This window comes from Plectropomus leopardus, chromosome 22 (genome assembly GCF_026936395.1).
Source record: "Plectropomus leopardus strain MGB_pleo_1.0 chromosome 22, ASM2693639v1, whole genome shotgun sequence".
Taxonomy (NCBI): domain Eukaryota; kingdom Metazoa; phylum Chordata; class Actinopteri; order Perciformes; family Serranidae; genus Plectropomus; species Plectropomus leopardus.
The window spans coordinates 10,284,529-10,306,353 of record NC_142197.1 but is presented as its reverse complement, the minus strand read 5'-3'; the positions used below and the strand labels follow the sequence as shown (position 1 = coordinate 10,306,353).

General features: G+C 41.6%; 1 protein-coding gene across 1 annotated transcript in view; it reads left to right on the top strand.

Annotated features, from left to right (window-relative positions):
• sema3aa (sema domain, immunoglobulin domain (Ig), short basic domain, secreted, (semaphorin) 3Aa) overlaps positions 1 to 20,817 on the top strand; it is a 42,882-nt gene extending 22,065 nt beyond the window's left edge. Inside the window, exons 4-17 of the mRNA XM_042510947.2 lie at positions 3,707 to 3,826; positions 5,514 to 5,604; positions 5,705 to 5,824; positions 8,327 to 8,469; positions 9,997 to 10,111; positions 10,210 to 10,279; positions 12,451 to 12,595; positions 12,737 to 12,956; positions 13,928 to 14,019; positions 14,124 to 14,165; positions 14,393 to 14,550; positions 16,169 to 16,236; positions 17,168 to 17,316; positions 18,257 to 20,817. Of these exons, the coding sequence (XP_042366881.2) occupies positions 3,707 to 3,826; positions 5,514 to 5,604; positions 5,705 to 5,824; positions 8,327 to 8,469; positions 9,997 to 10,111; positions 10,210 to 10,279; positions 12,451 to 12,595; positions 12,737 to 12,956; positions 13,928 to 14,019; positions 14,124 to 14,165; positions 14,393 to 14,550; positions 16,169 to 16,236; positions 17,168 to 17,316; positions 18,257 to 18,985 (2,262 nt within the window). The 3' untranslated portion in view covers positions 18,986 to 20,817. The remainder of the gene's footprint in view (positions 1 to 3,706; positions 3,827 to 5,513; positions 5,605 to 5,704; positions 5,825 to 8,326; positions 8,470 to 9,996; positions 10,112 to 10,209; positions 10,280 to 12,450; positions 12,596 to 12,736; positions 12,957 to 13,927; positions 14,020 to 14,123; positions 14,166 to 14,392; positions 14,551 to 16,168; positions 16,237 to 17,167; positions 17,317 to 18,256) is intronic.
• The last annotated feature ends 1,008 nt before the right edge of the window (positions 20,818 to 21,825 follow it).

Genomic DNA, 21,825 nt, shown 5'->3' with positions numbered 1-21,825 from the left:
ACATTACGGCATAGAAGAAGTTGACTAGATTAGAAAGTAGAGGAGACAAATTACTGCACACAAAAGAGATAGAACAGTGCTGCATTTCACCTCTGGCACACTGTACTCTCTGTAGGCCATCCCCCAGTGAAACCAACAACTAACACATTGTACGACAGATGTTCGGTCACATTAAGGTGTACAGAGTGTCTCAAAGGCACGGGAATGCATTACCACAGAGGTTATTTGCTACAGTTTAATGTTGGGTGTATGTTTATGTTTGTGCCTCAGAGTGTGCGCATGTGTGCATATTTATGTGGGAGTGTTTGAGTTCTCGTTATCTGGCACGACGTGTTAGCTCACATGTGCCATTCTGCCCAAGTTTGCTGAACACATACTATATGCCACCAGCTTTGCTTGTGTGCATGGCCGTGTTGGTGTGTGTTATCTCTGTGTTTGGATAGGCCCACTCTGTGTTGTATCTGATCTTAATTTCACGGCTGGATGAGTCTGGAGTGCGGCGGCTGCAGGGTTTTTAGGATTATCCAGAATTACGTAGCCCTTTTAAATCACAGAGGTTTTTACTGGGGTCTAACTCAGCCGCCAGCTTTCCGGGATTCTCGCGCAAACACAAAGTCGCAGCCACACAAGCAACACTACACCTTCTCGCCCTCGCACAGTGGAAAGAGAATATTTCTGGCAGCACCAAATCGCAGAAAACACAATGATGAGGTATTTGCAAGCTGTGAAAATGTTTACCCTTGAAAATGAGGCGGTGAGAGCAGAGACGGAGTGCAGCATGGAGAGGCCTTGATTAGGACATTACTAAAGCATTCAGAGCTCCCAAAGTGATGCATTTCTCCAAAACCACAATTTACAGCCGCAGAACAAATGTAACAGCTGCCCCTTTCCAAAATGCCTGATGGCTGTATCATTCTCTTTGGCAGGATGAGTGTGTAACATGGCCCAGGTTGTTGCGTTTGATTCAGCGAACAAAAGGTTCAGATACTGGAGTGTGGATTCACGATTTTGTCGAGCTGCCTGATGTCTTTCTGAACACTTTCCCAGATATTTCAGATATTAAAGGAAAAATAAAAATTTCCAATGCATTTTCCATATTCAATTAGAGACCTCAGCATAATCTCAAAATTCGCTCAACTCGTCCAAATATATACAAACCCACATTCAAATCTGTCCACCCATTTCTCTCATGGAAAATCATCAATACCCGGTCCGAAGAGAGTCATTAGTTTGATCCAATAATGACTCATTTATCCTCTGCGGGTGTTGTGGTTTGCACATAATGACATGGTTTGTGATCAGGGAGTCCATTTTTCACCTGGGGGCACAACAGAGCCGCATGTTTGAGTGACTCGCATAACTATCGTCTGTCAGTGTTTATGTGCAACCTACCTACCACATAGCTAATGAGTCAAACTCGAAGACAGCCATGTCAAATCCTAAACAGAGCTGACATTGGACAGGGATTATAGGAGTTGGTGAAATGCATATAATAAGGTCGTGAGAATGATGTGGGGGGGACATATGCACCCGCTGTGCAACAGTAGAAAACACAGAGGGTAAAGTCATTAAAGTTGCACAGTTGAATAGACGCAGAGACGTGCAGGATTGAGGTCAGCCACAAGGATTCATGCAAGTTGGGTCTTACTCTGTAAACTCAGCAATAGTCCTATGGCTGAAATGTGCAATCTTTGTTAGGATGGGTTAATGATAACATGCACAGTTTAAAGGTGTTGCATGCTTGAATGAAACCTGGTCAGTGAGAAACTACTAGAAACTAGTTTTGTATTACAACAGGGTAAAGGTAAACTATGTGGGATTTTCCTAAAAAACAAAGCATCAATTAAATGTATAAAGGAAGTAATCCCTCTCAATCATCACTTACGACTTGCGAGAAGTATGATGGTGTGTTTATCTGCAGATTCTCTGTCCTCTGCAGTGTTTGAATGTAACTAGGTACATTTACTCAAGTACTGTACTTAAGTACAAATTTTAGGTATTTGTACTCGAGTATTTTCTTTTCATGTCACTTTATACTGTTACTCCAATATATTTAAGAGGGAAATATTGAATTTTTTTTAACTTCTCGAGTGGCACAAACATCACTGGAAATGCAAAGATGTATTACTTAGAATTACCTTAGTTCAGTGGCACAAACACTGCTGGAAAATCAGCCAACGGTTGCTAAAAAGAAACCACTTTCAGTGGCACAAAGGTTGCGGGAAACGCAGATTTGGACTGCTAAAAAGAAAACACCAAAATTCGGTGGCACCAATGCTGCTGGAAACATGGCCAGCAGTCTCTAAAAAACATCCAGTTTTGTTGTTTGTTGGTCTTGATCAGCAATCTGCAGTATTTCACAGCAGAGCATGCTTAACTTGGTGCCACTTATATACTACATCACTCTAGAAACACCGTTATGATGCGTATGAAATGTACAAATATACATGTTTTGCAGAAATGTACAATGCAAATATTTTCTATATAGACTGGGCTATATATTGCTGGGTTTTATGTGCGGGACTATTTCTTGGCTGGGTGCAGTGACTTGCCAGCTCACTGTTTCTACCTCATTTCATTCTTTATGTTGAGGTAAGTTAACAGGCTGCTAGCTGAAGCAATGACTAAGCATCATTTTCAAAATGTCAAACTCTACCTTTAAGCAAATTTCTGAGGAGGCGAAAGAGTCAGAGTTTAAACATGAATTTCTGCCTTTCTGAATAAAAGCCAGAAATTCTGTTTGCTGGAGAAGCTTTGCACTGTGTGATCCCAGAATCAATTTGGTGTTGCACTGGAAAATGTCATCACTCAAACCTGAACTCAGTGGAAGCCTCGAATCCATTTATGTCTCATATGAGGGACATCATCAAATCATCATACTGAAATGTCTGTGAGGTTTGGAAGCCTGAGGAGATACATGTGTTAAAGGGGAGAAAGACTGAAGGGTAATTTGGCTGTCTGCATGTGATGTGATGTGTGCGCTGCGTTTCCAAATCCCCAAGCAAATGTCTACTTATTTGTTAGGTGGATATTCAGCGTGTATGTTTAATAAGGCAAACCCCAGCCTAATCTCTTAAACACATGTGCCCAAATCAACTCCTCGAGGCTGCTAATAACCCTCCTACATTAACCAATCCCATTGATTAGCACTCTAATAAACAGTCTCACACCACTGGGACTATCAGCATGTGCTGGCCAGCCAACCCAAACACCCCCGGTAAATTCAAACATATGGATCATTAAAGATCTGAGATAGATTTGACTTACAGGTGGGATTTCCTTGAAGGAGACTTTTATAAGTCTTTTCCAATCCAACTGGAAAGTCCCCGCTTTAAAGGGAATTCCAACAGAGCTTTTCTATATTCTCCATTATTCTCTGCTTCCTATTAGTCTCTAGTTTCAACTCAATCACAGCAGTGCTTTTCTCTATTAAAAGTGTCAACGTTATTTTCATAAAGGATAAAACTTAATTCAAACTGTATGATACGGAGGAGGCTTTCTGGAGGTTAACGCTAACATATGCAATCGCTTTCATAAAATTCCACATGCTTTGCAAGGCTATATAATATACTATCCTGGTAGGATTACTACACAAACAGAGAAAGGTATTGCCTACAAAATATCTCTTTGCCAGATGTATGTCTCACTGTATGATATTATACATTGGCAATAGTTTTTAATGTTCCATGTCTTATTTCTTTTCCAGAAAGAGTGTTCTAACTTCATCCGGGTCCTCCAACCCTACAACCAGACCCACCTGTACATCTGTGGCACAGGAGCCTTCCACCCCATCTGTTCTTTCCTGGAAATGGGCAAGAGGGCAGAGGTAATACATCGGATGCATTAATGTTGGTTCAAAAAATATTTCACATGGTAAATCAGTTACATATAAAGGCAAAGCTAATCTTGATCACAATTGAGCGTTCATTAATGAGTCCTGAAATTTGACACCAGTGCTTAAGTTAAGTAACGACAGAGTACTTTATTGTTTTTTAAAAGAATTTGTGCTCATACACAAACACACACGGCCCTGTTTACATCACTTCAGAGGACATTACACTGATTTTTTTTTTAGTCATTTCCTGACATCTCCTAACCAAAACTACTACTTGCCTAACCCTTAACTTAACGCTAAGCTTAACCCAAGTCCTCTCTAAAATTTAACAGTATACCTTATGAGGACTTGCCAACTCAACACACCAAGACGACGGCCATTGGAGAGCATCCGTCTCCCTATTTTTTGCAGTGTATCCCACACTGTTGGCTCTCTTTTTAAGGCTGATTTAGCATGTTGAATCTGTGTCAGAGACACTAGAGTCCGTCAGTAGATGAAATTACTCTGACAAACAGTAACCAGACAAGAGATGGAAGTCAAGGATGTGAGATTGAAATAAACTTTTTATATGGGTTAAAATTATGTTTTGTGGGCATGGAGCTCTTTGGTTGAAAGGGTGTGTAATCTTTGGGTTATTGCTTGTTCGCACACAGTAAATATCTTTTGTTTTTTAACATCAGGTTGTTTTGTTGATGTGCTAACTGGCTAAAAAGCACCTTGAATCCATCCTGTAGGTCTCCCAGTTTCCCCTTTTGTATGATAAATACAAACTACTGCCACCTGCTGGTATGGAGAGTTTTTCTCTATTTACGCAGGTGCAAAAAACATGCTAGTTGGCTATTTGCTGTAGTCTTTGTGGTGTGTTCAAAGCAACATTTTGGCTGAGACAAAAGCAACGTGAGACAATGCAACAGTTGGCCTTCCTCACCCCTAGATCTTTGATGTGGGTATGGTGTGTCTGGGCCTTAAAGGCAGGTGGGTCCCCACAATGTGATTGTGTTCCAGTGTCTCCACAACATGACTAATGCATGTTTTCACACACACACACACACACACACACACACACACACATTTTTCTGTCAAGCACAGCAGTAACCATTCCCTTCATTGATTATTTTCTCGTCAATGTTTTCTTTTGTGTGAGGAAGTAGAGTAAAAAAGTGGTCACTACATGGTTCGACTTCAGCCGATGGAAATTAAACAACCTCTCTCCTACATAAAGGTTTAATCAGTCATCTTGATAAAGGTCTACAGGTTAATCAATGCACCAGTGTGGGTTCTGCAGATCAACAATGGGGAGGGGAGTGACTGTTAGCACCATGCAGGTTTTGAGTATAGAAGACCCTGCATGCATTCACTTGCATTTAAAGTAGTGTTGTCAGTAACTGATTTAAAGAAAAGTGAGTCTGGTCCCTCTTTTGAGACTTTTGTTTTGAGTCGGAGTGTGAGCTGTGCTTTTGCTGCCTGATTCCACTGTATACCCAGTTATTCCTTCTTGTTACAGAAATTATCGTTGATCTATGACCAAAGCAGAACAAATCTGGCTGCCTACCCCAAAAGCAGCTCACTATAATGAGAATTTGGTGTAATTTGAAACACAGGCTATTTATGCACCTTTAGCCAGGCTCAATGTGGTTTTCACTGGCCTCGTGCTGAACTTCGATCCTTTCCACTACAGGACAACATCTTTCGACTGGCCTCCCATTTTGAGAACGGCCGCGGGAAAAGCCCTTACGACCCCAAAATGCTGTCAGCCTCACTCCTGATCGGTGAGTTTGATCTCTTGCCTTGATTAGTTCCAGGAAATACACATATTCACTGCAGAATGAACTGGTCATTTGTTCCTAACTACACTTTTCTCACTGGCAGATGGAGAGCTGTACTCTGGCACATCTGCTGATTTCATGGGAAGGGACTTTGCTATTTTCCGTACCCTGGGAGATCATCATCCAATCAGAACAGAGCAGCATGATTCAAGATGGCTGAATGGTAAAAGAAAAAAGTTTTGATTCGCAACAGCGGTCGAAAAAACTGAATTTCATGCATTTTCCTTAAAAAAAGTTAATCTATGTTTTTTACAATCTAGTTTTTGAAGAGTTATTTTGTGTCATTTGACATTGCAGTTTATCTTTTTGGGTTTTGTCATTGTAGTCTCCCCAAATACGTTGCCTTTTTTTCCAATTTTTATTTCTATTTTAAAGCTTACTGTGGAGGCTAATAGTGTTCAGACTGCCAAAACTTGATAACATACATTTCAAACCTCCCAAACTCTATCAAACTTTACTATTAAAGTAAAATTGGACACTTGTGGCACACATAAACCTCAACTACTCCGTACAAGGTGGAAGTAAACCCTTATCATTGGCCAGTTTTGAAGACGACCACAGAGGTTTTCAACGGACTTTGAAGCATTAAATTCTCCCACAAGCCTCGAGTCTCCGATCATTTCCATTCATGTGCAGACATCAGATATCAGAGCCCATTCACAAAGTCACTGGATTTGCCTGTGCTAGTAAGATTAGCGCGGCAGCGGGGGTTATTGACTGTTCAGTCTGTCTGGCTATCTTTCGGCACCGCGGAGGACTTAGGGAGCCACAAAAGGTCAGTTTGAACCTTTCCCTCAAGCTGTGCCATCCCTTTTTCCCCCCTCTTTCCCACAGAACTAATCCGCTCTCAGCTGTTTTCCTGTAGTGGAGTCAAATTCCTCCACCCTCAACCACCCTCTCTCCCTCCCCCAGCACCATCAAAAATCACAAACACTGCTCTCTGCTGTGCTGATTACTGTGACATATTAATAAAGAGCGACTTAAAAGGGAGAAGCCATTGTTACAGCGTTAATCCCCATCGATCTTTCACCTTGTTCAAACAAATACGCCGGGGACTGCATCCATTTGGCAAAATCCAACTCCTTCTCCACAAAGGAGGGATTGTAATTGCATGGATTACTGGGATGGGGATATTCTATTGAGCCTTTATCAACAAGGTTACATGGTACTCAAATGTAACAAGAAACTCGGGGATGAATCTTTAATAGCAGTTGGGTCTAAAAAAGGATTTAGGGTTAAATGAGGGCTTTGCCGGTCTTTATTCATGCAGTTTCTTTACGCATCTCTTCACAGTTCAACCTTTTGAAACCTGAGCACACTTATTTGATTTTTTTCAAAAACTATGGGAAGAAGGCAACAAGCAAACAAACAAAACATGGCCCAAAAATAAGCAATAAAAAATGTTGAAAAATGTTTTACTCTTTTTTCTTAATAAGAAAAAAGAGGGAAAAAACAAACAAACAAGAAAATGACCTAAAAATAAGTGCTGAAAATATTTGTATTTATTTATTTAATATATTCTATTATGTTTTTTTCTGTAACATAATTTTTAAAAATAAATTTATTTTAAATGTTAAAAAAAATTGGTTCGTTTCCCAATAATCTTTCCCTCTTTTTTAAAACTAATTTTTAGGTCGTTTTCTTGTCACCCTGTACTTATTTCTTGCAATTTGTGGGACATTTCTTGCCAACTTTGATACTGTCTTTTACTCTCATTTTTAAGGAAGAAGTAAAACCAAATTGCTCAGATTTCGAAGTGTTAGATAGCTTGTGAAAAGTGTCTGAATGCAGCATCAGAAAACCGATGTCAGTCGGGGTTTCAAAGGGTTAATGCCCTCTCAATCAACATCGAGGTTGGATTGAACTTCAGTGGCCTTTTGTTGGAATTAAATGTAATGAGTTGTACGACCTCAATGGTTGGCGACACCGTCAGAAGCCTGTTTTTGTATGCAAGGGCACACAAGGCAGAATTTATGAATGTGTAGATTTAATGGCACATATTCACATAGTGGAGCTATGAGGCGTGTGTGGGGTACGCATGATTCATACCAGAGGTCTCGCACCCGCACAGCACTTATAAATCTGCTCCCCACTTTGGCCACACTCGTCTTTTTCACAGCTACTCTATATCCTAAACGGCCATGGAGGCGTAACATGGCACTGCTTGTTTCTCTCCGGCTAACCCCGGAGATTTCAGACACAGGCTCGTTTTACGCGTGACGACGCCTCAGTGACCATGGCCACCTTTCCTCAGTCGCCTCAAGTTAAGAGATATCCCCGGCCCCGAGGCCTCGCTTTGCCCTGTTTAGCTTTGATTTCCTCTCGCGCTTAAAATCGAGATAAATTTATTCAAGTGTTTCGGGGACAATCAGAGCCATGTGTGTTTGTGAGGATGTGGCCTACAGAAGGGGTTATGTGGGATTTGGACTTGGAGGGCTCACTTGGGGTAAAGTCAGATACTGTAACACAAGGGTGTAAAGTGAATGGCTGTTATTACTGAGCCGTGACTGGAGAATATCACGGGGGATTTGGTTTCGGAGGTGTAAAATAGGGGTGAGAGGATTGTCATTGGGGCAGAGGTTGGATTGTAAAATTTATGTGTGTATGAACACATCTTACAGCAGACAATGCTTCTGTGCTTCATGTATATTCTGTTTCCCTCCAGACCCAAGGTTTATAGGTGTTCACTTGATCCCGGAAAGCGACAACCCTGAAGACGATAAGATCTTCCTGTTTTTCAAAGAGAATGCCATGGACGGAGAGCACACTGGCAAAGCTACCATCGCCAGGATAGGACAACTGTGTAAGGTAACAACACACACACAAACAAAATCTTCATCACAGTTTACACTGAAGCAATGAAAATATTCATAATTAGGGATGTAACGATACATAACATCATGTAACAGTGTCAATATCTGCAAAGATATTACACAGTGCATTCAACTATCACTCCTTGTCGGAAATTGTCACAGCTCGATGACATTAACAAATGCCCATTGAGCAAGTAAATTTGTGTTCAGGCAAATGAATACCTCATGCATTTCCTGATTGGGCAAGTGTACAATAAATGGTGACAGAACTAATGAGAAAAATCTAACATCCTGGACACTATAGAAGTTACCTCTGGGATCAATAATGTTGTAAATGACATAATGTTACTAACAGTAAATATCTCTAGAACGTTGCATAGATTTTGTCCAGAAGCTAACATTAGCTGTTGTGCTGTTCCAATTCGAGCTTTGCCCATTTTTCCGTGCTGATAACTGTGCTGTGGCTGCACATTTGTTTCCAGCCTTGGCCCTTAGCTGCATGTCATCCTCTCTCTGTCTCTCCCACTTTCTTGCTTGAACTGTGCTATCAAATAAAAAGTAAAAAAGCCCCCCAAAATAATCTTTACAAAAAACTCCCCCCGGCCACCTTAAACTGGCCAAAAAACGATGTTTACATTAGAATCTTGTCATTGTTACCTGTTAGTGTTATGCTTTATACATTAATAAATCATAAAATTGTCCTGATCTTTGTTGATTTTATTTATTTTACAAAAACAAGCTTAATGTAAAGCCCTGATGGCATGATTTTTGTTTAAACAGAAGAGGGCGCAATCATACAAAGCTCACTCACTCACAGATACCCCTTTTCCACCAACATGTAACAGGTTCCCTTCTGCTTTTTGACCAGAAATAAATTGTTTTGGAACCAAAAAAGTTTCTCGCCAGTTGGAACCTAAAAATTTCAGGTTTTCCTTAGCGTGAAGAATAACACCAGTGGGCATGTTACACTCTACAGGTTGGAAAGAGAGATTGGAGAAGGCAACAATAGAGACCTTTACTAAGAAATTTCTGAAAATGAAGAGTGTGCAGTGGTCATATTAGTAGCTGGTCCATGCTTGTTTTTGGATAAAAACAAATATTTGTAATAACAGAACAAAAGTTTGACGGTAATCAATGCATTTTGCCATCTTGCTGCTACTGTTTACCTCCAATGTACATTATGCAACGCTCTTTGTTGATGGCACATGCTCGATGGTTGTGGTTTTGATTCTACTTAAAACCGGTGTAAATGAGAGCTGGTTCACCAGATAGAACCAGGGTTCCAAGAGTCCTAAATGGAACCAGTTCAAGAAAACATCAGCTTTGTTTTTTTCCTTTTTTAAATTTTGTGATCAATATTGTATCGTGGACTTTTTACTGTGATATACCATGAATTTCTGGTATCGTTACATCCCTATTTATCATACTTCTTAAGTTTCTCCACAGGTTTCACAAAAAAACAACATATTTTTGTCAGAGTCTGCAGAGATAATATTGAGGTTATTATGTGTTTGCAATACAGAATGACATGGGAGGTCACAGGAGTCTGGTGAACAAGTGGACCACTTTCCTCAAGGCCCGGCTAATGTGTTCAGTGCCCGGGGTCAACGGCATTGATACACACTTTGATGAGCTGCGTAAGTGTGTGTTCTTTATTTGGATTTGAAGTTAACCTCACAGACTCTCCTTCAAAAGCCATTGAAAAGCTTCACCTTCACCTTTTTTCGCTTTACAGAGGATGTGTTTCTCATGAGCTCCAAGGACCCAAAGAATCCAGTTATCTACGCAATATTCACCACATCCAGGTATAAACCCATCCAGAACTTTTCACGATGACCTCCAAAAAATGTGCACGCAAAGGCTCAAACAGCTTGTCAGACGCTGGTAGTATAATTTTTGTTTTGTTGATTTGTTGCTAGGAGATCAGAGGGAGATGAAATAAATTCAGCGGGCAACTGTCCTGGACAAGTTATTTCCTCTGTATCTGAAAAACACACGCTTCATATTTCCCTTCAAGAATTCTTCCTTTATCTGTAATTTCCTAACCATTTCAAATGACACGGCAAGATGCGAGCGACCAAGCGTGCCCCCGTCAAATTCCCAGACAGCGCTCCCCGTCCCGTAATCCACTTACAGGTGTCTCATGGCTGCTTTCTCCACATATGGTTCCCCTCCCCTCGTCTCAGAATTGCTTTTAGCCGATTCCCAGCTACCTGTCCCCCCTTTTTTCTTTACAGCGAAACCTTGGCAGGGGCTTATAGGGAAATCAGATTATGGAGCAGGAAAGGAGCGAGAGAAACACGATATTCACTCAGCAGGAACGCGCGTCTCTGCCCTGGCTGCCGCCCCAGCCTTGAATGGGGTTTTCAGAGGGCCGGGTGGGGCTCTATTGAAGCACGCAGAGAGGTGAAGGCATGGGGCGAGGCAGATAAGTGAGTTAAAATGGCACAGATGGTGGCACTTATCATGATGATGAATTTGCATTTTGGGATGGAGGAGGGGGTGTCCAGTAGTGTCTTTTTGAAAGGAGGACAAACACTTCATCATCAATCACCACTATGATAAGACAGGCTGAAAAGAACAGCGGCGCAAGCATACCGACGCATCGCTTGGCCCAATTCTGGAAATGCTTTCAAAGCAAGAGGTCGGATCTGCGGTGGTGGGCGTACACCTACGTTCTCACATGTGCGCCTGTGCTCACACACAAACACACGCACACTTTAAAATTCAATTACGGGGCATTGAGGAATTAGAGTGGTTTAATTGGTTTTCTAAGTGGCCGGTTTTCAGAGATGAATAGAGCCGAGATTCAGAGGGACCGGCTTTTAATATCACTGCTTAATGAGGCACAAAGAAGCCGCCACTGACAGATCAATGTTTGATTGTGCCGCTGTTTGTGTGCAATTTTGGCGGGGTCGACAGAATTCCTGCGCCTGTGTGTATCTGCACAAACACATGTTCGACCCTCTTCTTAAGCACAGATATTGGAGTGTCTTTTTTTTTTTTTGCCCTCAGAGTTAATTGAATTTCTCTGTAATTAACATTTTCAAATGCTAATCCATTCATCTTCCACGCTTTGGTGAGGACTGTCGGCTGTGTGTATGCCAGCCACATCTCTAATTAGTCTGATACAACTTCCCAGTGCAGTCAGCAAGACAAAGGACGTCCCGAAATCTTATTGAAGCGTTTGGTTCCTGCAAATGCAAGACGCTGCCTGTCCAAATTAAAATCTGCCATCTGTAAAAAGTGACAAAAAGCTGATGAATGACGTTGATTTCTGGAGCAAATAACGACATGAAATCGTGAGACTAATCCCTCTTATGTGTGTCAGAGGTTAATAGACTTCATGGTGCGCAGAGATTTAAACATCCAGCTTATTTGTCACAATCTCCACAGGAATATTTTAATAACTCTTGGAATATTCCTCAGAAACTCCCAAATTTTCCACTTTAATGAGTCACAGCTCAAATTGCTGTCTTCTGGACGACCTGAGACCGAGAATGTTTTGAAATAAAATCCACAAAATTTCCCTTTTTTTCGTATGATTGATTGACCTGCCTGATTTGGACCTTGTCTGGCAAGCGAAAGCAAAATCCACCCATCTGGCTTGTGCGAGCAAAAATATTGGAGGGGATTTCAAATGCTCTCTGAACCAGGTCTCCCGTTTTGTTGGTGGCGTGCCCAAATTCCTGTCTGTTCTCAAGAGGCTGGAAGCAATCAGAGAGAAGTTCCAATCTGTCATTCCTATACTTAGGTAATGACAACCTTGCTCCCCTCTGTCTTTGTGCGATGAAGGGTCATTTTGTTGTCTTTCTTCAGTATTTCACGAGCTCCTAATCCCTGTCTTGTGACCTATCGTTTGTGAATCCCTTTTGTTTGTCTCTGTCATCTTTCGTTCTTTCACCGCACTCTCACTCCCTCCCTCTCTTCATCCTTTAACTTTTTTTTGTCTACGTTTCTCTCTTTTTCTCTGCAGTAACATCTTTAAAGGCTCAGCAGTGTGTATGTACAACATGGCAGACATCCGAAGGGTCTTCCTGGGTCCTTACGCCCACAGAGATGGACCCAACTACCAGTGGGTGCCTTTCCAAGGGAGGGTGCCATACCCTCGCCCCGGCACTGTGAGTCTCCACATAAGCAAATCTCCAAAAATGCAGTGATTATAAAAGCATCAAAAGTCAAATTAGCATACAGAAATTAAATAAATAAACATTAATCGTCTGTCAGTCATTAAAACTTACTTTTACATGTCTGATTCTCAGTGCCCCAGTAAGACATTCGGAGGATTCGACTCCACCAAGGACCTTCCTGATGATGTCATCACCTTCGCCAGGGGTCACCCAGCCATGTACAACCCAGTGCACCCGATAGGCGGGCGTCCTATCATGGTGCGGACGGACGTGGAATACCAGTTCTCCCAGCTGGTGGTGGACAGAGTGGAGGCAGAGGACGGACAGTATGATGTCATGTTCATCGGGACAGGTACACAGCTTGTCTCTGTGCTTTAACATGTCTTTTACACAGCTGCACCGAATAGTTTTAAGCTTTGAAGCTTCTTTCGTGATGTTGGCATTTGAATTCTAAATCAACAATCAAATTTGAGCGCCGTGTCTCCGAGATAGCGGCTGCTGTTTTATAAAGTCTTGACCTTACCTGAGGTACACAGCACAAAGAATAAGACGAAAATAAGAGAATAAGAGTCTCTGCATAATATATAACTTCTAGTGGGTCATAAATGGTGATTGAGAGGGATAACTTCTGTATGAGTCTACATGTTTTGTTTTTTTGTCGTAAAGTCCAGCATATTATATCGTTTACTTGAATTATATGTCCCGATGCACTCATAAGGTGTTTTGTTTCCTGCTGCAAAAAGACTCTGAATCCCACACAGTAAACCAAGTCCTCTTGGTGCAGTTTGAACACAGTTCAGAAATGTGAAGAGAAAAATGGGGAGAAAATGAGCTCTGATGATGCATCACAATCCAACTCTAACTTTCTTTTTTTTCTTATGAAAGAAATTTTTGGTTTGATGGCAGACTCTTTTTCTTTCGAATTTTTTGTATTTTTATTTTTTTTAAATCAGAAAAATATTGACTCATAGATTTTCATATTTTTTTATATTGTATTTATTTTTTATTAACCTGAAAATTATTGCTGTTTTCCTCTCCTTTTGAAAAAAAAGAAATTCATGCATTTGTTTGGAATATATATATATATATAACATTTTCTTTTTAAAAAGCATCTAGAATCTATAAATTAAAAACTAAAAGTAAAAGCTGTATTCAGAGAAATCTTCATTTATTCACAGTAAACATAAAGAAATTGCACATATTCCAACACAGAGAGGCAGCTGCAGATTTAGACTTTAAAATTTGAATTTCATTACTAGTAAACATGATCTCAACATACTTTTGTTCACATATACTGTATCTAAGTGTCTTTTTTTCTTTCAGACATGGGCACGGTGCTGAAGGTGGTGACGATCCCCAGAGAGAGCTGGCACGACCTGGAAGAGGTGGTGCTGGAGGAGATGACTGTCTTCAGGGTACGACATTGAAAATTGAGTGTTAACAACAATTTATGCACCTGATGTCTATAAATATAGACACAATGTCCATAGATAGTAAAGCAGCTGTTTGTTTTGTGCAGGAGCCGACTCCCATTACTGCTATGGAGCTGTCCACCAAGCAGGTAAAGACTTGTTTTCACACATAATAATTTATCCAAAAGTTGTTGACAGAACCGAAACTAAAAAGTGAGAGCTTCTGGGCCCTTAAGCAAACACTGATATACAAAGAAATTCAATGTGCCTACTGAGAGCCAAACCCACAGCCACCTTCATTTACGAGAACATTTCCAAGTGAGCCTCACAGGAATACTCAACTTTTACTTCTTCGCTCTTTCTTTCGCTCCCACAGCAACAGCTGTACCTTGGCTCGGGCCTGGGTGTATCGCAGATGTCTTTGCACCGTTGCGAGGTGTATGGGAAAGCTTGCGCTGAGTGCTGCCTGGCCAGAGACCCTTATTGCGCCTGGGACGGCACCGAGTGCTCGAGATACTTTCCTACCGCCAAGAGGTAGGGAGCGCGCATGCAGCAAACAAATCTTTGACCTTTATTTATCCTCGGAGGGTTTGCTGAGCATGCATGCTTCTTTTCAGCAACATCCTGCCTTTGTATTAATGTCGTCACAACACCTGGGAGTTATCAGTGCACCTGCAGCCTGCTGTTACAATGGGCTTTAAATGCTTTGCTCAAGGGCATCTCAGCCTTGTTTCTGTAACGTCAGATTTTCGTTGGCCTATTAGCAAGTGCTTTGAGTCCAAAAAAAAAAAAAATGGTTACATGGTACATGCCAAAACATCTAAACATGGAAGTAATCCGGAGACAAAATACTGCACGGGCACAAAATACAGTCATTAAATACACGCATGCATTCCAAGAGGTACAACCTGGGTTATAACTTCTGCCAACAACAGTTGTTCTGAGTTGCGATCCCGTCACCCAACAGCCCAAAAAATACACACACACAGAGTCATAAAGACACACACGAATATACATCTCTGCAAGCACTCACACACTAAATTATAGCCAACGGGAGCCGTCTGACCGCCTCACCCTGCAGCCAGGAGGTATGAACATACACACCCTCAAATTACCCTCTGCTGTATCCAGCGGGATTAGACTGACCACCGCAGCCCTCACACACACGTCGCACTACACCCCTGCATCTCATTCATCCAGAACTTCTCACACCAGCACAAGTAGGCCAGTGGGTATACTCCAGCCTGGCAGGGTTACAGAGGAGGTGGCACACCCCGTGGTTAAGGCCAGGACCGGCTCCTCTCAGCTCTCCTCTCAACACTGCAAATATTTTCCCTCCCCGAATGAGAACCAGACACCCGGCCCCGCACGTGCTGAGACAGCCAAAAAAGACAGGAATGTTAGTCCATTCAAAGGAGGGATGTGTGAGAGAACGAGGCAGAAAGACGAGCATCTAAAACATGTATGACACACAGAAATTAAGATTTTTGTGTGCAGAATTCACCCTAACCCGCCCAGCACCAAACTGACCATTTTTCTCCATCTGTTTCTTTTTTTTTTACCTCTCCCCTTATTTTCCTCTACCTTTACTTCCTTCTTTCCATTCCTCGCCTCACCTTTGGCTTACCCCACCTCTCCTCCCGGCTTTGATTTTTACAGCTAGATTTTAAACCATGGCAACTAGAACCAGAGGAGACAAAGTCAGTCAGTAAAGCCAGGATATGAAAACGTCGCACCATCGCAGTAAAAATAAAAAGCTGAATGACATAGTGGACTTTCTTATGGAGAGGACAAAGAGTGGGGCTGCTTTTACAAGGTTTTTCAAGGGTGAAACAATGCTGTATGTGTTTCATAATAACGGCTCATCAGAAGGCAATGAAGCACGCTGTTTCATTGCTCGGCAGGTTTATGTTTCTTACGTTTTGCCAGCTTTTTTTACTCACAGTGGAATAAAGGTTCAACAAATATCCACTCTCCAGTCCTTAAGAAGCTGAGTGTGGAATAGTGTTGGGTAACATTGCCCCCTAGTGGTTAAAATGAGACAGTACAGTGAGCAGGACATGTGATAAGTGCATTATTGCTTTATTCTTTGTTGCTTAAATTATCAGTACACCCACTTCCACCATTAACTGTCTTTGTGTTTTCTTTCCAGGCGAACCAGACGGCAGGACATCAGAAACGGAGACCCTCTCTCGCAGTGCTCAGATCTTCAGCATCATGGTACTTTAATGACCACACACAAACACACACACCCTCTTTCTGACTCACATGAATGTGTGTAATTCCAATGGAACGAATGTGAGGTCTGCTGAAGCAAGTAAAAGATTGTGTATACAGACTTTCAGCTACCTTTGATCGGCCCAAAAATCTTGATCCTCCACGAAACCACAGTTTCTGTCCAAGCCCAATGAGCCCGAACCACAGAGGCAGTTTTGGGACCGAGCCCGATTAAAAAACAGAGTTTTCCTGCTGCAAGAACACTCACAATAAACACAGTGCTTGTGAAGAGAAAAATGTTAGGAAAATTATTATGATAATGCACCAGAATCCAACTTTTACTTTATCAGTATTATGAAAGATGTTTTCTGTTTGCTATGTTTTGTGTATTTTTTCTATACAAAATTAACAGATAAATTCCTATTTTATTTTAATGTCAGACCAAAAATAATCATTTATTACTTTACAAGGGCTGACGTGTTTCCGCGCTGCATTTCTCCTTCTTGTCTTCCTCCACTAGTCTGTTTTCGGCTGTATGTCTCACGCTCAACAGGTTTGGCAGAACCTGAGTGCGTACAGCGTACGCTGTATCATAAAGACGATGCTCAACACTCTCCGCTGTATGTTACACACATCTCTCCCTCTGCTGGGGAGGCAGAGGCAAACACTGCTGGCCAAGTCGCCTTGCAGCCTCTCTTTCTTTGCACACGCTCTATCTCTCTCCCCCAGCTCTCCACTCTTATTTCTTCATTGTCCTTCAGCTCTATTTATGCAAGAGAACTGCCAGTTTCATAAAAAATAAACCAATGAAAAACGCCAGTCAACTGGCAAGAATAATCTCAGTCAGCTCAGGCAGAGAATCAAAGCTCTATCTCTCCTTTTCTTGCCACATGTCTCATTGCCCTCGCCTGTGTGTGTGTTTCGGTTTGAGTAGATGACGTGGACGGCTTTGGAGGCAGCGTGGAGGACAGGAGTGTGTACGGTGTGGAGAACAGCAGCATGTTCCTGGAGTGCAGCCCCAAGTCTCAGAGAGCGCTCATTTACTGGCAGCTGCAGAAGCCCAACGACGACCGCAAGCACGAGGTGCGTATGTTTCTCACATCATTGCTGATTTTTGTCAAATGCAGCTGCGTGATTGTAAAAGCCACACATCCTTTTTTGGATGAGCTCGATTTCACGCTAATTTAATTGCTGCAAAGAAAACATCATCTCTGCACCTTTTTGTCTCTGTGTTATCATGTAATGACCCATTTGACCTTTAAGCCCCGAGGGTGCTAGCCTTGGGGTGTGGATGTTTAGATTGACTTTTAACCCAATGATGTAACTAATTACTTTTGCCTGACTTTCTTCTGTGGCTGTATTTGTCTAACCGGGCCTTCAGGGCGTGTGGTTTTAAATACTGATAACAAGAAGAAATACAATACAAAAAGTTTAATCCGAGTCGCAGATCCGAGAGTTTTAGGGGAATACTTCACCCACAGAATGATCATTTGTGTATTAGTTACTCATCCCATGAAGGTAGGCAATAAAAACAAAGTATTCCTCCAGAATTCAACATAACATTGAGGGAGTAATCAATATACAAATGATGATTTTGTGGGTGAAGTTCTTTTTTAAGGTTCATTAGAAACAGACCACAGCACAGCAGGTAGAAATATTAAGAGGAAGGATTTTACTTCTTTGGGAAGTTATCACAGCAGCAATCATGATATCTTCTATAAGCATAATCTATTATTTATTTTCATGACAGATCAAAAATGCGGGAGCCTTTTTAACACAGTGCTTTTGTCTGTATGAACGTGGCCTCAGGTTGTACTGAAACTGTATTGTTGAGGTTCACTCAGCATGAAGTGTGTTTTGAGTTTGATACTAAAAGGCTGCTTTCATATTCATGTGCTGTCGGAGGAAAATGTATTTGTTTTGTTCCCACCTTAAATCTAAATTATTTCCCAAAAATAATGAATGTTTGTCCCAATATTTGCTCTTTATTTATCATTGTCTTTCTCTCTGCTACTTCTTTCAGATCAAGCTCGATGACAGGGTGCTCCGTACAGACCAGGGTCTGCTCATACGCAGTCTGGCCCAGTCTGACTCGGGGGTCTACCACTGCCAGGCCGTCGAACACGGCTTCATCCAGCCCCTGCTGCGCCTCAACCTCCAGGTCATCCCCGCCCAGAGACTGGGTGACATCCTGCCTGGATTATCTGGAGGCGGCGGAGGTCACTCTCCCAAGCACAGGCTGTGGTATCGAGACTTCCTGTCTCTCCTGGACCACCCAGACCTCAACAGCGTGGAGGAGTTCTGCGATCGAGTTTGGAAGAAAGAACGCAAACAGAAGAGGGTGAAAACGCCAAGCGGCAGCAGTCAGAGTAAACCTGAAAGCACCGGCGCTTCCAACCTCGCGTTACGGCCTAAAGCTTTGCCTCCAAACGCCCAGAGGCAGCAAGCCAGTCCACCACAGAGCCGACCATGGCCTCAGGCTGGCGCTCCGACAGCGGACGGGCCGGCACGGAGCCAGACTACCCAGAAAGCTCAACCAAATCTGGGTACCTTCAGCGGCCAGGCGCCAAAGAACAATCAGAAGACGCAAAACAACCAGAAGGGGCAGGGCGGCCTGGCTGGCTCTCAGGTCGTCGGGGGTTCTCGGGCAAGCAGCAGCCAGCATGCGGCCAAGTGGAGACGGATGCAGGAAAACAAGAAGGGCCGCAACAGGAGGACCCATGAGCTCCAAAGACCCCCGCGTAGCGTTTGAGAAAAAAAAACAGCACACACATGCAGCCAGATGTACACACACAAGCACAAAACCATGCATCCACACATAAACACACAAACACATTCTGTAGATTGTGTGTCCAATGTATGATTCAGTGACCTCGCCATGATAACAGCAGAACCATAAAAAAAAACAACACTTATAGGTAGCTGCACTCGACAATAGAGCTCTCATTCAAAGACACAAACGCACATAAACCTGTGAAGAGGACAAAGAGGACTGAAAAACTGGAATGCATACTGTAAATGTGTGAGGATAAGGCCTGGCAGACACTTCAACCTCCTGTACATAAGCTACTAAAATCAAACTGGGACAAAAAGTGAGGTGTTTGTTTGCGAGCAGACGGACTCTTTATGCCGAGAGGACGGTTAATAGATACATTTACGGAAGCAGAAATGATGCCGCCCTCTGCGACCTGAGCATGTGAACTGCAAGATACATGGAATGGATTAAAAACTCTTATTTTAAAAGAACTATTTCAAGCAAAGACAGACAACAGCACCCTTAAATGAGGAATTGGAAAAGCATTATTACATGCAAAAACTGCAAAGTCATGCCGCGGTGCAGAGAAAGTGCTTCATCATAACCTTCTCCACCCTAGGCTGAGAATTGTGCATGTTGTTGTCAATCAATGTTTTAATAAGCTAGTTATTTTATGGAATTCTAGAGGCTTTTTTTTTTTTTTTTACACCCTACCTTAAAAAAAATGTTACATTTTTTTCTTTTATATTTCCTTTCTTTTCCAGACCACTGCTTCTATTTTTGGGGGCGAAAATTACAAGCAACATAGTCATTGTGCATTATCCCGTCTGCTCTTCGAGGATTCTGTGTAAGTTATTATGTTGTTGCTTTTTCTGGGATTTATAGACTCAAATTCCAGTCGTAGGCTGTGTGCTTAAAAAAAAAAAAAAGCCAGTCTGAAAGTTGTTTTGTGTACATATATACAACAAACTTAACTCTCTGTGTATATACAGTACATATACAGTACAAGAACACCACTTGATTATTATTTATTGCTCATTGTTTTGTGAAAGGGTTGCATTTATTTTTGATATTATGGTATTTTTGGCTCATCGATATATTGGAGAAACAACGGCGACAGCAACTAAGGAAACTTTGATGGACCAACTGGCTGGAATCATGTCAAGGAATCCCTTTTTGGGGACGTTTAGGAGTTCAGGGGTTTGTGTCAAATGTTTGACAGAGATCCCGCTAATGATAAGCACAATTTTGTCTCTTTTTCATAACATGTCATTCTCCTAAATCCATCCGACATGTCTTTATTCATCCAGTATCCATTATGTGTAAGATAATTCCCCAAACTGATAAAACATTAGCTGTGAATCTCTGTAAGAAATAGTGGAGAAAAATGTTAAATCTAGTCTGAAGGAGAAGACACGTTATACTGCATGTGAATGCTACCTACAGTAAGTGCATCTTTTTTATCGTCTCTTTACGTGTTTTGTGTGAGAGGTAAAGTTCCCTTAATGCAAGGTGTCTATTACTTTCGTCCTTTTGCCAAAACAGTGATATTAAAAACTCTCAACTCTGGCCAAAGCTCCCTAAACGTTCAACAAAGGTACCCCCCCAATCCCTGTAACACATGACAACAGTAATGTGTCAATGCAATAAATTAGAGCTGATAGTGTTCTCGACCCAAACTTCAAACTTTGGTGTGTCCCTGATTCGGGTCTCTCCCTCAGAGTTAGAAAAAGTGAGAGGACTGAAAGTTACCGCTGCTGTAACACAGTTCTTTCTGGCATGCATTCAGTTGTCTAAATAAACATCTCTGTTACAAAAAAAAAGAAAAATCTCTTTTTTTCTGTTTTCAGTTATTCTGCACACAGTGTCCTCTGCTGCACTCTGTTTTATCTAAGGTAACACTTATGTCTGCCAGTCTAGTGACAAAACACAGCTGCACATACACAATGATAAGGTCTGCAGAAGAAAATCATTTCACCCAAATCACACAAAAAACAGACCAAGAGTTTAAAGCCGTGCTTAACCTGATCGCCAGAATAAATGTTGGCATTGTGCACTTCTGCAAACCACGAATATGTAACTTTTGTTCATTATTACGCAGCAGGTATGTTGAAACTTTTTGTTTCTGTATATTCAATAAAGCTGTGGTGAATGTGTGCATGTTTAGGCATAAAGAACACTTGGTTATGGACAGGAAAAGATCAAGTTTTGCTGGAAATGCAGGAATATCTCACTAAAAAACAACCAGCTTTATTGTTACAAGAAAATTACCTGAAAATAAACAAAAAATAAAAAATAATAGACACGAAAAAGACGTATTAAGTGATTAAGTGTTACAAAAAATATAGTTATCTGGACAGTTTTTCCTTTTTGTGGATAATAATTTATAATCTCTTTATTTTTTTTGTTTCTTTTTTCTTTTTTTTTCAGACATTACTTGCCGAGTTGCTCATGACTGCCCTAATTACCATGAATAATCCAAAGAGCAACAACAGTTTTTATGGCAATTACATATTTGAATATAGAGCCAAGCAAGCTCTTTGGTTTATCGAGACTAATCACAACTAATCATGACAAATGGGAATTTCTTTTCCCCACGGCAGAAATGTTGGCATGTCACAGCAGGAGAAGCACATGTTATTGATAACTTTAAAACTGACTGCATCCCATTTAGGTGAGCTTATTCCCGAATCCTTGTATTGTTCACGCTGGCTCACTGACAGGCTTTTACTGAGACACTTGATGGAATTGAGCCATGGTTAACTAAATGAGTTCCACCTGCGCTTTTCCTGCTGTGAAAAAAAAAGGCTTGGAGAAAGCTGAAAAGCTCAGTGTTG